This window comes from Acanthisitta chloris, unplaced genomic scaffold (genome assembly GCF_000695815.1).
Source record: "Acanthisitta chloris isolate BGI_N310 unplaced genomic scaffold, ASM69581v1 scaffold10054, whole genome shotgun sequence".
Lineage (NCBI taxonomy): Eukaryota > Metazoa > Chordata > Aves > Passeriformes > Acanthisittidae > Acanthisitta > Acanthisitta chloris.
This window is the reverse complement of record NW_008668761.1, coordinates 37,504-53,350: the sequence shown is the minus strand read 5'-3', so window position 1 is coordinate 53,350 and position 15,847 is coordinate 37,504. Positions and strand designations below refer to the sequence as shown.

The following is a 15,847-nucleotide window of genomic DNA, read 5'->3' as shown; positions in this document are numbered from 1 at the left end:
CGTCAGGGATCGGGGTAGCTAGGAAAGAGCAAAGTTAGTGTTTCTCAGGAGGCGGATACGTCAGGAACGCGTAATGTAGCGTTAGGACGGCGCAGAGCCTCGGTGGAGGACTGTGCTGTGGAGTGGTTTGGTTTGTAAGACTTTAGTCTTATTTTGCTTCCTGTTGCAGGGAAAACGCCACAATGGCCTCGGGTGGAGTAGCGAATGCTGCTCCTGCAGGAGGGGCGAATGATGTGAGCCTGGAGGAGCCAAAGAAGATGACAAGGGAAGACTGGAGGAAAAAGAAGGAGTTAGAAGAACAGAGAAAACTAGGAAATGCACCTGCTGAGGTGGATGAAGAAGGAAAGTAAGCTTTGGTGAAGTTGTGGTTATTCTAGAGTTGCTAAAGTTAAAAATGCCTTTTGTTCTGTTGTGATTTCAGAACAGTCACATGATTTTTACATGAGTTGTTGTAGAAGTAAATAGCTGAACTTTGTGGACGAATGGCTCTGCGAAAAGGGACATGATTTCCTTGGAGCTGACAACCCAGCTCGTAGTGTGGTGTAAGGCCTACAGCAGCTGTGACTTAGCCTTGAACTGCTGATAAGGAGCGAGCTCTGCCTGGCAGAGCTGGCTCTGACCGGCTCTGAGTCCGGTGTCTACAAGCTCCCTGGAATTCCTGAGAGCATCCTGGAATGTGGACAGGCACCTGCTTGCTCCAATCATAAGTTTGCCCTGGACACTTGGACAAGGGCAATAAACCAATCATGTATCCGCTGCGTTCGCGTACTCTGTGTGAATATCTATATATATCTTGTAAGCACTAAGAATAAAGGAGAACGACCATACTCATATTGAGACTCATTGTTACTCCAGGTCTGGATCCCACTCCAACATCACTTTGTGAATTTTCTTTTAACATTCCAGTCATCCTCAGAAAACAGATAATCTTAGTATTGAGATATTGGCAGTTCTGCTGAGGAGTCCCATCTCTGCAGCTGCTGACAAGTGGTATTTTAAAAGCGAGTGAAACAGTGCAGGGGAACTTTGCTGTGTACCTGATCTCTTGCTTCTACATGGTTTGTTGCTTCTGGGAAGAGAAGTGTTGCTATTTTTTGCTCGGTAGCATCATCCAGAATAAGGTCTTTGAGTTGAAGTCAGGAGTTTAGGTGAATTAGTGGCAACAAATTCTTAATGAAAGTTTGTGTTTAGGAATTTTATTAGTCATGCATTTTACTAATGTCATTACTTACTTATCACTCCTAAAGCACTGAACTTTTATGTGAGAGTTATTTGTTAGACTCAATTGCTGTAGGTTTTTGATTCCCCATGCCATGTGTTTATGACACGACATCTCTCTTGCAGAGATATCAATCCTCACATTCCTCAGTACATCTCCTCAGTGCCATGGTACATAGATCCTTCTAAAAGACCGACACTAAAGCATCAGAGACCTCAGCCAGAGAAGCAGAAACAGTATAGCTCCTCTGGAGACTGGTACAAACGAGGGGTTCAAGAGGTATGCAAAATGTTTTTGTCATAAAGATTTGGGTTGATTAGGTGAGGGAATAGTTCTGGTTACCATTTTCTTGAGGGAGAAGGTTGCTGGGAGGGCAAGTTGCAGTGTTTGGTGATAATGAGAATATGGATTTGGGTAGGGCATGCATACTTGAACCTTGTGGAAAAGATGAACTAGTTATTGGGAACTCTTCCCTGAATATTGGCATGAGTCTGTACAACACTGTTCTGTGCCCATTCCAGCATGCTGTGGCAACCAGGTATCGTAAAGGAGCCTGTGAGAACTGTGGTGCAATGACACACAAAAAGAAAGACTGCATGGAGGTAAACTTCCTTTTTGGCTATGTCTTAATGGTTTTGAAAGCTGGGTGAATTCTAATACTAGTGAAAAACAGCTGCTTATAGATAAAATAAAAACAACACTGGGCTTGGAAAAACTCTTTAAAAAGGTTATGAGTATTGAGAGGTGGCTTGGAAACATAAAGAAATTGTTACGCAAGGAAGAATAAAGGGAAAAACTAGTAACTATTCAATGTGTTGTTCATCATTCTGTTTGTAATAAGCTCTGCAATAATAGGTGAAAACATTTAGGTTTTCATGTTCTTTGGCTTTAACTTTAGACAGGCACAGCAGCACTTTAACTCAAGCGCTGCAGTGCTTGTCTTTCTGTTTCATGTCAGCTAGATGTCATGTAACCCCCTGAAACTCTGCTTTCTTGATTGATTTCTTGATTGCTTTAATTGTGAAAAATACAGGTACAAATCAATGGGATTTGGAGTGAGTTGAGGTACATTAAAATGCAGAACTACTTGCATTTATTCAAATTCACAGGCTTGCAGTGCTGAATTTAACTTTGGCTTTACAGGAGCTCCATTGATAATACTTTTAAAGGGATATGAAAGTGATATTTCATCATATGTCATAGTGTAATGGACCGATCCCACCATTCTTTTGCCTTTCAGAGACCCAGGAAAGTTGGAGCAAAGTACACAGGGATGAACATTGCACCAGATGAACATGTGCAACCTCAGCTGATGTTTGATTACGATGGGAAGAGAGATCGTTGGAATGGTTATAACCCAGAGGAGCACATGAAGATTGTAGAGGAGTACGCCAAGGTTGATTTGGTATGTACTCACTGGGGGAAGGTTTAGTGTTTGGCCTAGCTGGGCTGGTAGGAGGAACACTTGTAATGTGCACTGTTAGTATTAGACCTGGGGCTAAAAGGACATACTAAACCAAATGCATCTTTGTGCTACACAGGCCAAACGTACACTGAAAGCCCAGAAACTTCAGGAGGAGTTAGCATCAGGGAAGCTGGAGCAAGTGGTAAGTAAACTAAACCTAATTTATTTTTGTTTAGTCTTTTACTCTCTGTGTAGGGTCTGCTGTTGGGTTTTATGCCCTTCAGTAACTTGAAGACTTTCCTAGCGCCAGCACTTTTGGTGTCACATTCAGGAATTTGAAGCACCTTCTTTCAAATGGGAGTTGCTTTGTTTTCCTCTTGTGGTTACAAATTCTGTCTGATTGTTATTCTTGCTAAAATTAATTACATAGACTTTTGGGTCAGAAGAACTTGTTTTCCATGTAGTAATTTTTTTTCATACATTTGAAATGCTTTTTCTGTTTGTAAAGATTATTAAGGTCTGACTAATGTTGAGGTAATGACTATTATATGACTGCATTGCTTTAGTAATGCTTAGTATGAATTGGAATGGGAAGGTATTTTCATTATCTTAAACCAACTTGTTTCTTCAGTCGTTGCTGTGACTGTTTGCTGTGACTGTTTGCAGTGTCTGTGGTTGTTGGAAGGCTGAGCATATGTATTTCCCTCTGGCTTATAACTGCAGAGTTTGCATCTTCCCCTACTACAAGCTCCTCTTAGATCACAGACAATGCTTTTGATAAGCTGATAGAAAATTCTAATTTTGAAAGGCATTTCTGATTATATTCAAAGTTTATAATATACAGAAAAAACAGAGACTGCTGCTGGTCAGAAGTTAGGGTTTTTAATCAATATTATAAGAGGAAAAACACCAAGCCAAAGCCCACATAGAACTGTGCCCGTTTTTCAGGGGCTGTGCCATTGCTTGTTGTCACTAGGTGGCACAGTGAGTTCACACTCACACCCAGCCCAAGCTACAGGGCTGTGACCTTGCCGGGGGAAGGGATTCGTTCTCTTTGCATGTTTGTTTTCACCACAGGGCAAACACTGTTGGCTTCCATATACTTATTCCTTATAAAATAGAGCTGTAAGAAGAAAAGTATGTTTGAAACCTAAGAGCCATCTCTGATGGGAGAGGACAGAGCCTGATTTGTATAGTTGGTACTGCCCCATTTGCTGGTCAGCGTTCCAGGGCTCATGGTTGTTTTCATCTTTACTGCTGCAAGTATTTGCAAGTTAGAGGCTAAGCAGGTTAAAAAAATAAACTCTGACTATGTTTTTCCAGCTTAAATTATGCCTTGTGATTCATGCTCAGTATTCCTGTAAATCCTAGCTAAATCCTTGAATACGTATCTTAATTATGTGTATAAGCTTTCAGAGTTGAATCTTGGCTATATTTGCATGAGAGGAAATATTCTAGTCTAAACCATCAGTGTTCAAAAGCATAGCAAGCTCTAAATAACAGCAACAGTTCTAGAATTTGCTGTTCTTGCAAAGAACTGGATGGGGATGCAGTGAAAAGGTTTCCAATATGTGTCTGTGATAGAGACAATTAAGAGCTCTTTCCTAGAGTATTATGTATCAGTCTTTCTGCATTTTGTGCCACTGGTAAATTGCATTTTGCATCCAGCATCAAGTTCTGCTTTGATTGCCCTTTGTATCCCTGCCATCTTTCCTCTCTCCACTATCTTGTCTTCTCTGCTGATGTGCTTTTGTTTGCTGCAGAACTCCCCAAGACACCAGTGGGGAGAAGAGGAACCAAATTCACAGACAGTAAGATGATTTCCCACTGCATCACACCATGGGCAGGAGAAAGGACCTGTAGTCAGTGGGACAGTGAAACAAGGGTGGCATAAGGGTTTGAATGTTGTGTCCATGCCACTGGCTGCCTGTTCTTTTGGGCAGAGGTTGGATTTCATGGAGGGGTTATTGGTTTTAATTCCTATGTTTTGTCAAACCTTAGAGATGCAAGCACATAACTAGTTTTTAACATTGGTATATTTTGCCCTAGATAACTGTTTTCTTGGTATCATCACAGTTAGGTTTTGGTAACTATTTCCATATAAGGAAGTGGAAATCCTTTAACAAGAGTATTTCTGAAGTGTTGAGCATTAGATTAGCCTGACAGCACACTTAAGCCCAGGTAAACTGTGCTAGCTTGTTGCTACAGGGGTTGCAGAATTTTAATGACACTACTAAAATCAGATTCTTGTACTTGCCTCTAGAGTGAATGACTTAGACATTTCCCATCTCTCCTCAGGAAAGAGATCATAACAGTGAAGATGAAGATGAAGATAAATATGCAGATGACATTGATATGCCTGGGCAGAACTTTGACTCTAAAAGACGAATCACAGTTCGAAATTTACGTATTCGGGAAGATATTGCAAAAGTGAGTAAGGAATTCTCTACAGGTGTTCTTTTGTATCTGTGAGAGGTAATTTCTACCAATTGTATGTTCAGTAATTAATGACTGTGTATAGATCTTGGGGTTTGAAGGTTGAGGTCTGTTCTCAGTTCTGTACCTGCTCATGTCAGGACTTCATCAAGGTCATCATTTGACATGGATAGAACATCTTTAAATGTCTAAACTGGGGGGAAAAAGGAGTAACTTCAGTTCTTTTAAAATCATAAATATTAAATATCTTGTATGCTGTTCTCTTTCCCGAGTACTTGAGGAATCTAGATCCAAACTCTGCTTATTATGATCCCAAAACAAGAGCAATGAGGGAGAACCCATATGCCAACACAGGCAAGAATCCAGATGAGTAAGTGAAAAAATAGGGTCATGTTTAATAGTTTGTATTTGCTTTTACCTATATTTCCTGTTACTAATTGATCTCTAGTCAGTTATGTATAGAAGTAGTGGTAAACATGGAACAAAATGTGGTGTTGTTTATGAGCACCTTTTGTTTCTAGTGTATAAAAGTGGCATTTTTGTAATACTGACCCTTGATCTTCAGGGATACATGGACCCACTATTTAATGTAATGATCTGTGCAAGGACTAGAATAGTGCTGTATCTAGAGGTGATGCCTGTAAACAATAGTGATGTTTATGTAAAGTATTTCAGTAATCAAATCATAAACTTTATCCCTTGTTTGTTGGGAGGCATTCAGGACTAGAGACTAGCATGGAGTCTCTAGGCACCACAGACACATAGTGTCTGTGGTGCCTAACTAACTGTTTGAATTAGGAGCAAAATCTCCTCATATATTAATGGATTCTGCATAGAGAAGGTCTGAATACTTTGGCATTGCCTATTTAGACAGCTTAATTAAAGATGCCACAGATTGGCTTTTGGCTGCACATGCAGCTGTCTCACTTAAAACCCAAGTCAAGCACTTGACCTGTGTTGTGCTGTGAGCTTACAGAGCAGACAGGCTGTAAGTAAAATGTGTTCAGAGCACAGTAATTGGATTAGCTCTCTGCCTGAAATAGAGTGGCAGTGCCAAAATGATAGCAAATAATGCTCTTTCCACCTCTCCTTGCCCCAGCTAGGATAATGCCAGTCAATTAATTTTTTTAGATGCAGATGCTTTCACTCCTCTCTAGAGTTATAATTTGACCTTTGTTGAATCTGTGTTTCTGCCACAGCTTTGCAGACTCATTTTTTAGAGTGGCTATGGGGAGATGCAACAGTGGGAAGTTGAACTGTTAACATTATTTGATCTTTAATCTGTGTTTCATATACTCATCATGCATCTCTTCAAGGGCTGTGCAGAAGTGTCTCAGCTTTACTGAGAGCAGTAAGGCAATTCCCAGCCTTTAACTCAGCCAGATACACTGGGTCTGGGCTGGAGAAGAGTCACAAATCCAGAAGCTGAGAATCACTGTGCTAGAATATCATGTAGCATTTATGCATATTTATTGTGCAGTGAGATCCAAGTTTAACTTGTAGTGCTTGGCATCCCAAACAGAAGTTCAGTTCTGTGTCATGTCTCCCTGTAAACACAGGCTCCAGGTTTTCTGAAGTGGCTGTATAATATTTTGATGGCTCTCCAGGGAGGTTAGGTTTTCTTGTCATGTATCGAGTTGAATGCAGCTTCTTGTCCTTCTATTCTTAACTCTTAAAGCACAAAGAACATTTTTAGTTTGCTGTTGAAGTTCTGTGATTGTATTTGAAAGGAAATCACATGACAGATGCTAAGAATCATGTTGTTCTTTCCTTCAGAGTTGGTTATGCAGGTGACAACTTTGTTCGTTACACAGGAGATACCATTTCAATGGCACAGACTCAGTGTAAGTGGGGTTTGGGGTTTGGGTTTTTCTTAATGGCCTTAAGGTACTTCACAATGCTACTTTCTTGCAAAAGAGGAGTAAATCTCTTTAGATTGAGGCCTTCTTTCAAATTTCTTCAGAATTAAAGAATGTGATTTGAACATGTGTGTCAGTTTTAGAATAAATACTAAATGAAACCTCTTGTGTTCACAGTGTTTGCTTGGGAGGCTTATGACAAAGGCTCTGAAGTTCATCTTCAAGCAGACCCTACAAAATTAGAGCTCCTTTATAAATCCTTCAAAGTGAAGAAAGAAGATTTCAAAGCACAGCAGAAAGAAAGCATCCTAGAGAAGGTAATAGACATTTGGTTTTACTTAAAATTTCTGTTGAGTTTAAAGTCTTGAGTCTTGGGGATCTAGAAAGATAATTCTATGTGAAAGTGTATCAGTTGTTCTCAGCAGTTTGGACTTATGAAAATATTTGTATATCTAGACACACTAATTTTATTATTATGTATAGGAACCTATGAAGATCTGCTGGTGTTTCTTTGTATTATTGGGAGCTCTTCCCTTAACTGTCAGAATTGTCCACTGAAGAGATCTGAATGAATTTCAGACTCAGGTTTTGGGTGCAGTCATCTAGATAAATATTTATTTTGTATTTTGCAACTTACTTCTTGGACAACTGAAAAAGAATTAAGTAATCCATTTAGATTCTAACCGGACAGGAAGTCCTGCTCTTGTTGTACCAGAGCCTTTTGGCTTGGTCTGAAAAGTTTTCCAGCTTTGAGTGAGGAATATCCCTTGTCGTTCTCCAGGCATGAAACAAAAACGAAAAACCCCAGCCATTCAAAACAAAACACCAAAGGGCACAACAATGGCCATAGGAGATGATGTATTTTTCTCTTAACTAATCATTGAAGATTAAACTGTCTCTATGCACTACTTTTGTGCTTCTCCACAAGGTACCAAAGGTGCCACTTTTGAAATGTTCGTCTAACTACATAAAAGGTGGGTTTTTTTGCAACTACTATGTGTCATTTCTGTTTGCATTTTAGTATGGAGGACAAGAACACTTAGATGCTCCACCAGCTGAACTGCTGTTAGCTCAAACAGAAGATTATGTGGAGTACTCTAGGCACGGAACAGTCATCAAAGGACAAGAGAAAGCTATTGCTTGTTCCAAGTACGAAGAGGATGTGAAGATCAACAACCATACAGTAAGTCCTGGGTTATGTAAAAGTTATGAAAACAATTAGATTCCTTCCCATTGGAGGCATGGTAGAATACTGTACAATAGCATTAATGCAGCAAATAAGCTGCTTCTGTCTCAAATATGACAGTCTCCCTTTTCTGCTAAGGAGGAGTTTCAAATTGTCGTGGTTATGATGTGAATTTGGGGGGTTGCCATGGCAATCAAAAATAAAAGGGAAGTATGTTTATTTCCCTTCCACTTTGCATCTGAGTTGACCACATCCTGTTGCTTTTATCTTTTTTGACAGTGTACCTGTAAAGCTAATGTAAAACAGGCGACGTATTTCTCTCATAACTTCCTTCTCGGCTGTTTGAATAATTTACTTACGCAATATAACCTCAGGAATTTCAGCCTGCCTCTCACAGGACTATTGTTCTGGACATAATGGGTCTGGTGTGTTCTCTTGCAGTGCATTTGGGGTTCATACTGGAAGGAAGGCAAGTGGGGTTACAAGTGCTGCCACTCGTTTATCAAGTACTCGTACTGTACAGGAGAGGCTGGGAAGGAAATTGCTGTAAGTATTGTCTTATTTAGGCATGTGGAAAGAGCTAAAAAGTATTCATCCTCCTTACTTAGGGTTTAGACTGTTTTGCTTTTTGGGAGGCAGTTGGTTTCTTGGGGGGTTCTGGGACTTTTTTGTCTTTCCCCTTTTCAAATCTGCTTAGTAACTGGGTATCCTTTCTCTTGTCTGGTGTATAGAATGCAGAAGCAAATTTACTGGAAGAGCAGCCTGGGGAGGAAGAACACCTGACAAAACCTAAAACACTGATGGAGGTAGGATGGTTCCCATTCTCAGGAAGGCAAATATTTTCCTTCAGCATTTTAAGAGATGGAAAGATATGTATAACTACAAAATTATGTAGTCTTAATGAGCCTGGAAATTACTGAGTTGCATTATTACATCATTCACATCTCTATCAAAAAACTTAGCTCTCAAATAACATCAATAGAAACTTGGGATTTAGTGGCTTGAGCATTACTAATGTTGGCAAGTTGAATCTTAACAGTAACTTGTTTCCCACCTTACAGATCCACCAAGAGAAACTGAAAGAGAAGAAAAAGAAGAAGCACAAGAAGAGCTCAAATTCAGACAGCGAGGGTGAAGAGAAGAAAAAGCAAGAAAAACTTAAAAAGGTGCACTATATTCTGCAGTGGCTTTGTGGCAAAAAGAACTTGACATGTATTTTACAACATCAATTTTACAAGCATATAATGTTCTTGTGTTACATCATGGGATGTTCTTTGCTAATTTTGAGCAAATGTAAAATGCTGTTAGATGCTCTAAAGTGCATTCCCTGTTTCTCAGGCAAACATTCAATAAATACTTAGTTTGGGAAGACTTGGTTTAGATGATTTAGAACACTTCATGTCTAGGCACCTATTACAGGTGTAGATCTATAAAAGACATTGCAGAACACAGTGATTTGTGTGTTGAGGAAAGATGGAGAGATTAAATGCACTGCCAAAGCTTAGTTTAGCACTTTTTATCCCAGGCTTGGGCCCAGTCTCACAGCTGATGCAGCAAATCCATGCACCAAGCTCTCCCCCAACTGCTGCTGAACAGCCCTCCATGGGTGCAGCAGCCTCTGGGTGTTCAGGGAGGAAACCAGTGGTAAATGGTGATTAATCAAAGCAGTGTACAAATGCAACTTCTTTTCCATAGCAAAGGGAAACAGTAGTAGTTTGAGGAATGAGATAAGACAAAGCAAACCCAAATATGCATACCTAAAAACAACAACAAACAATGCCAAACTCCTAAGATCACGTGCTTGCTTATCTGCTTTTGTAACTTGCTGCATTGTGGTTACATTTTAGGTAAATCCAAGGAGTTTCTGACTTGATTTTGACATTTGAAGAGAGATTAAAGTATCTTGTTTGCTAAATAAACTATGGTAAAGTATTATATTAAACACTAAAAAATGAGTATAAATGAAATGTGCTGTAGGTGAGCCAGACAGATGTGCATTGCTTATCCCACCCTTCTGCCTGCTGCTTGTCCGTCGTGTGGGAATCTAAGACAAAACTGTCATTGTTTTTTTGGCTTAACTTTGTGGGATTTTTGTTTTCCGTTGCTCTCATTTCAGGCACTAAATGCAGAAGAGGCTCGTCTGCTGCATGTTAAAGAAATCATGCAGTTAGATGAGAGGAAGAGACCATACAACAGCCAGTTTGAGGCCAGGGAGCCAACAGAGGAGGAGATGGAAGCCTACAGAATGAAACGGCAGAGACCTGATGATCCCATGGCCTCTTTCCTGGGACAGTAGTCATGGTGAAGATCATTCCAATACAAAAGACTTTTTTTCATACTTGTTCACAGCTCTCCAGACACTTACTTCCCTTGCATGTGTCTGAAGTGCCAGAAATGGCAGAGCTTTTTTTGCACCAAAGAAGTTTGTGAAAACTTCTTTCAGCAGACGTGAGCAGTTCAAATCTTGTATGTGTCTGTATACATACACAGTCACATATACACACAGATGTATAGAGTACATGTGTATGAATAAACAGACTGTAAATTTGAGAAAAGATGTGATACTAACTGGACTTCTGGGTTGATTTGGCTGATTAATACATGCATAAAGTCATGCTACAGTAAAGCTGACTGATCAAAAGGTCAGCAGGGGTCAACATAGAACCAAGAGTACTGAAAAAAGTTGATACAACTATTGAAGCTTCTTATTTGTAAATATATTGCCTGTCATATGGCTTTAAAAGAGGAAATAGTTTCTTGATCACATATTAGTATTTTGGAAATGTAAAAAGGGGTTGTTTTGTGCAGTTTGGGTTAATATAAAGGTCTTAAGTGCTGTCCAGCCTTTTAAGATGGTAGGATGAGCTGACTGTAGAGCTTGTAAGTTCTGCTTCCGTTTCTGCCTTCTATTTATGTTAATAAAAAATGTCATTTGCAAATATCTGAGTTCTTTGGGTTTGTTTGTGGACAGTGCCCTGTTACACACTGTGGCACCGAGTGTCAGGCTCTAACACCTTCTGGTAATGTGAAGCAGCATCTGCTTTGTGCTTGGCAATATTAGTCCCTTAGACTGGGAGTTTTCCCATTTCACTATTAAAAGTTGAAGAACTGAGTAAAAAACTGCACAGTGTGACTTTAGAGTTGGAAGGCTTTGGGAATTATTTCTGGTGTGGCTAAAACTGTCTTACTAAACAGAGCTTTTATAACCACATGGTTATAGTAATGGTAGGACAAGGAAGACTAATCCTAGCTTTTCTTCAGAAAACTAAGAACCTGATTACAGTTTCCACATTGTAAAGACTGAAGGGCAATGAAGTTCCTGGAAGAAAATGAAACAGCCTGGTAGATCTGTTATAGCTGTCATTTCCACTTGGACAGCTGGTTTCCTTTTTTTTGTTAGGTTTTCTCCAAACCTGCTTCTGCTTCCTCTTCAGTTTTGTTCCAGAAATACTAATTCTGAATGCAGACACATTTGTAAGACATATCTGACTGTGGACTTCTATTTTGTGAAACTTCTTAAATCCTCCTAGCTCTTGCAAAAAAAATATAACCAACTAGTGAGATCATAGATCTTGGGGTGGAATTGTTAATATAACCAAATACCAGGAAGACAAAACTTCAGAAATCAGTTTCTGCAGAAATTGCTTTTATGTTTTTACAAACATTTAGACGGGGGGAAAAATATTCGGGATACAGTTTTCCTTCTGCTGATCTAGTGGCTCATCTCCATTTCCACATCAGCTCATGTCTTGATCTTCCTAGGCTGTGGATAATTCTGAGGGAAAGCTGCTCTTTTCCATAAGTAATTACATACAGAAAATGTATTATGTGTGTGATTTCACAGCTGCTTTGAGGAGTATTTTAATGTAGCCAATGACAATTCTGCACTGACCTTCAAGGTAGTTTTGTGTTGTGTGATGTTCTCACTGGTGATCAAAATTTTGAGTATTTACTGCCAGACATCCTCTGGCACACAGTAAATGCAAACTGCCTGAATTAGCTGATTTGGGCTGTGAACTACTCTTTTTAAGACTGTCACACCTGAGGTGGTAGCAGGTGCCTCCTGCTGCAGAGACTGCAGCTCCTGCTGGCTTGGTCAGTGCCACTTTGTTTAGTTTGAGGGAGGAGATGTCAGAAGGATTTCCTGAGCTATTTACATACCTTTCTAAAAGCTGCAGTTAGGTCTAAAAGACTTGATGCTTTAAAAAGGAGGCAATTCTGAAATCACACAAGAAATAACACAAAGGAAGTTTCAAGTCTAGCCCTGTAAGCATGGAAATGTTAATACATCAAGTACCTACTGAATTTATGCAAAGTGAGTGATCATAGATTTAAATTCAGTCCCAAATTTAGAATGCCTAGAAGTCACAGACGAATCAAACCCCAAGCACTTGGGGCAGTAGCTGATCCTTGCCAGATCTTTAGTCTGAACTCTAAAGGAAAAGGGCTCCTGTTTCATAAGAGATTGTCAGATTCCTTTCTTTGATAGTTTGAGAAGACAATGTTATCCTGAGACTTGTTCTCAAACAGCTGGAACATTCATGTCATGGTTTAAAAAAGGCTCATGAATATATCTCCAGCTGGATTATTCCAGTCAAATGGATAAGCGTTTGTTGGAATAAGCAGCAGGAAACATGAAGCAATGCTGATACACGTAGGACCTTTCTGGAATACACAAACCTGTCTGGTTTTCATCCTGAGGATGAAATGACATCTCTCTGAGGGTACAGACCCTAGCTCTACCAGGGGAGGGTTAGGTTGGATATTAGGAAGAGATTTTTTACAGAGAGTGATCAGGCATTGGAATGTGCTGCCCAGGGAGGTGGTGGATTCACCATCCCTGGAGGTTTTCAGGCTGAGACTGGATGTGGCACTTAGTGCCATGGTCTAGTGACCACAGTAGGGTTGGACTCGATGATCTTGGAGGTCTCTTCCAACCTGGTTGATTCTATGACTCTTCCCTCTTTGTGAGTTTATTCTCAGTGCAGCATTCCAGGCATGGAACTATAAGATTATTTCTGGGATCATGGACTTTCCTGTACCTGCCCCTGTTACTATAGAGGCTGCTTCAAGAACAGGGAAGGAGTATGATCAGAACTTGAAAATAATATCTTTCTGCTGTTCACCTGCCCAGGAGTAATTATGCATTGGGCTGTCCACTGGACCTGTGTCTAAGACAATTTCAGTCCTGCTTTGAAGCAAATGTTTCTTGTTAATTATAAATCAGCAAGGGGATTTGTGTCAGAAAAAAAGTGACTAAAAGTATAAATATTTATTTTTAAAGTGTCAACAACCTTTATATGAACTGTGAAACAAATGGTTTAGATAGTAAAATACTATTTGAGGTGAGTTTTGTGATCATCTCAGAACCTGTGAAATGTAAAGGTTTGGCCCAAGGGTTTGTTATACTTCTATGACTAATCACCATGATTAGAAGCTAATCACCAGGTTTTTGCTGTTCTGTCTTCAAAATGGTCACATCAGGCCACATATTTATTGCCCCAGTTGAATTTTCTGGTATCTAAAATATCACAAGCCAATTTTTACAGGCCCGTTTGTAGAAGATTCAAGAATGACTTGTCTTTTTACCATATGTTGCAAAAACCCAATTGTAAGTTACTGACACTGTCAAAATTGTCCTGAGAAATGACCAACAGCTCAGTTCTCCAAACTGCCACCTGATTAAACCTTTCAAGGCAACAGCATTCCCAGTACCACAAGGTCTGATTTAGGAGATTTAGAGAAGTCCTAGAATGTGGAGCCCACCCCACCCTGGCATGCTCAGAACAGTAGTGGTGTAATGCTCCAGGGTCTCAGAACTGGAATTGTCTGCTCCTTGAATCCTGCCTGTGAATCTCAAGCAGGAACAGCTTGGCTTGTGTCAGGAATGCTTGTTCATTGATGCTGAAGGGGAGTCAGCTGGGCTGATTCCCCACAACAGCCACACACACATATCCCACATTGCTGAGGGATTTATGCATTCAAGGCTCCTTCTAGCTTAAGATCAGATGAGCTCATACAATTTATATTTCTGGCTAATCCAGGCATGGTGTAGTTGTTCTGCTTGTGGCAAGTGTGTAGTTTGCAGCTGTCCCTGCCTCCCTCCTTCTGCTCCTTCACCTGTCCTGGCTGCAGGAGACCATTTGTAGAGCTCTGTATCATAAGGGTGTAGGGGTAAGAGTTACATCTTCACAGTGTCTTCTTTAGCTGCCTCCAGCACTGCTAGGAGACCTCAGCAGGGGTTAACCACCCAAATCAGGTGTGTTTTGCAACCCTTGCCAGGTTAGTGGCTGTTGGTTACACACTGCTGCCCATACCCACAGTTTAGTCAGTCCTCGATGGTTTTGCGTGTCCTGAATACCTTGAAATAAAAGGTTTGATTTGGGGTAGAATTGGAACATTTTATTTGGCACAAAACCAAACTCTGCACTTTCAAGGTTTTTGTAGATAAACTGCAAAAGTGATTTCTCATATGACTTGAAGCAATTCTTGCTTAACTGCTTCATTTGTCAAACTGAAGATGTCTCTGATGGGCCAATGCCAGGAAGCAATTCCTGGCAGATCTCAGCTGGCAAAGTTCATGTCTCTGATGCTTCTACAGGTGTGAAATTTCAAGTTTCCAGTTCCAATCTCAAGAGAATTCCCTGCAAAACCCTTGACTGAAATAAGTTGATTAACTGGAGGATCTGACTTTCTCTGTAAGCAGCATCTGTTCCTCGGGAAGCTCAGCTAATGTTTCTGCCATGTGGCATTTTCCAGCGAGGGCTGAGCAGCCCCACGTATCCAACAGATGCAGAACCAAAACCAAGCTTAGAAGTACATGGAAGCAAACGACTCAGGGATGTGTCAGTCCCTCCCTGCCCTTCCTCTCGCACCAGCTGCTCTCCTTTTCCCCATGGCAGATCTCAGGCACCAGCACAGAGGAGACACTTAAGTCCACATTAAGGACATGGTAAGCAGCATGGTTTGTAGAATTGCTTCGGTGGTATTCCAAAGGTGTCTTGGGAGGTGATTTGGGAGGGTCAGTAGAACCTCTCCTAGCATACTAATGAAATTTGAGCTTGCATGTGTATTCTTGGGTCTTTTAGGCTTAAGAATTTCTGACCATAACCTGAACTGACCCCTGAAAATACACCCACAAAGCTTGCCTGGGGCACAGTTATCTAACCCGGGAAATCTGGTCTGGTCAATAGAGCAGGGAACTGGAAATAAACGGCTTGTTCTCTTTCCACTTTTGCCATTAACTTGCTGCATGAATATGCCTAAAGCTGTGTAGCCCCAAATCTGTTCATTGAGTAGCTTTCCTCAACTCTGCCTGAGAAGCGTTGAGTTCAAAGCACCTCAATAAATATTTATATATATTACAAGTAATTTTCCCTAAATTATATAAAGCAGACTCAAAACCAAGAAGAATTTGCTCATATTAAATAAAGTAGAAACCCTTTCCAGGTTTGTTAGCAAATTGTCAATCATTAGATGAGACTAGTACAATTCCATGTTGTGTATCTAGGAAAATTGCTTCTTTTAATATATACAATTTACTCAAAAAGCAGAGACCAATTGTAGCATCCTGTATATCCACATTCAGGAATTTCAGAACAGATACCTTCTGTGCTTCCTGTTTTATGTTAATAACTCCTTACAACTTTACCACATGAAAAGCATCTTGAAATTTATTCCTGAATTTTTTCCATAGTGAAAACTCTTGCAATAGCTGTTGGGAAATTTCCATTTTGCATGGC

The 15,847-nt window shown here is 40.2% G+C and overlaps 1 protein-coding gene across 2 annotated transcripts; it reads left to right on the top strand.

Annotated features, from left to right (window-relative positions):
* The first annotated feature begins 160 nt into the window (after positions 1-160).
* On the top strand, positions 161-10,401 carry SLU7 (SLU7 splicing factor homolog (S. cerevisiae)). Of its 2 annotated transcripts, XM_009073057.1 has the most exons (15): positions 161-346; positions 1,345-1,498; positions 1,741-1,821; positions 2,460-2,624; positions 2,761-2,826; positions 4,388-4,435; positions 4,923-5,054; positions 5,333-5,430; positions 6,837-6,904; positions 7,097-7,236; positions 7,941-8,102; positions 8,547-8,651; positions 8,837-8,911; positions 9,167-9,271; positions 10,222-10,401. In XM_009073057.1, exons 1-15 carry the CDS (start codon positions 183-185, stop codon positions 10,399-10,401), a joined length of 1,743 nt encoding a protein of 580 aa, XP_009071305.1. In that variant the 5' UTR covers positions 161-182. The 2 variants fall into 2 exon arrangements, with proteins under 2 accessions (XP_009071305.1, XP_009071306.1); XM_009073058.1 differs by lacking the exon at positions 4,388-4,435 and having other exon boundaries at positions 168-346.
* Positions 10,402-15,847: the final 5,446 nt, after the last annotated feature.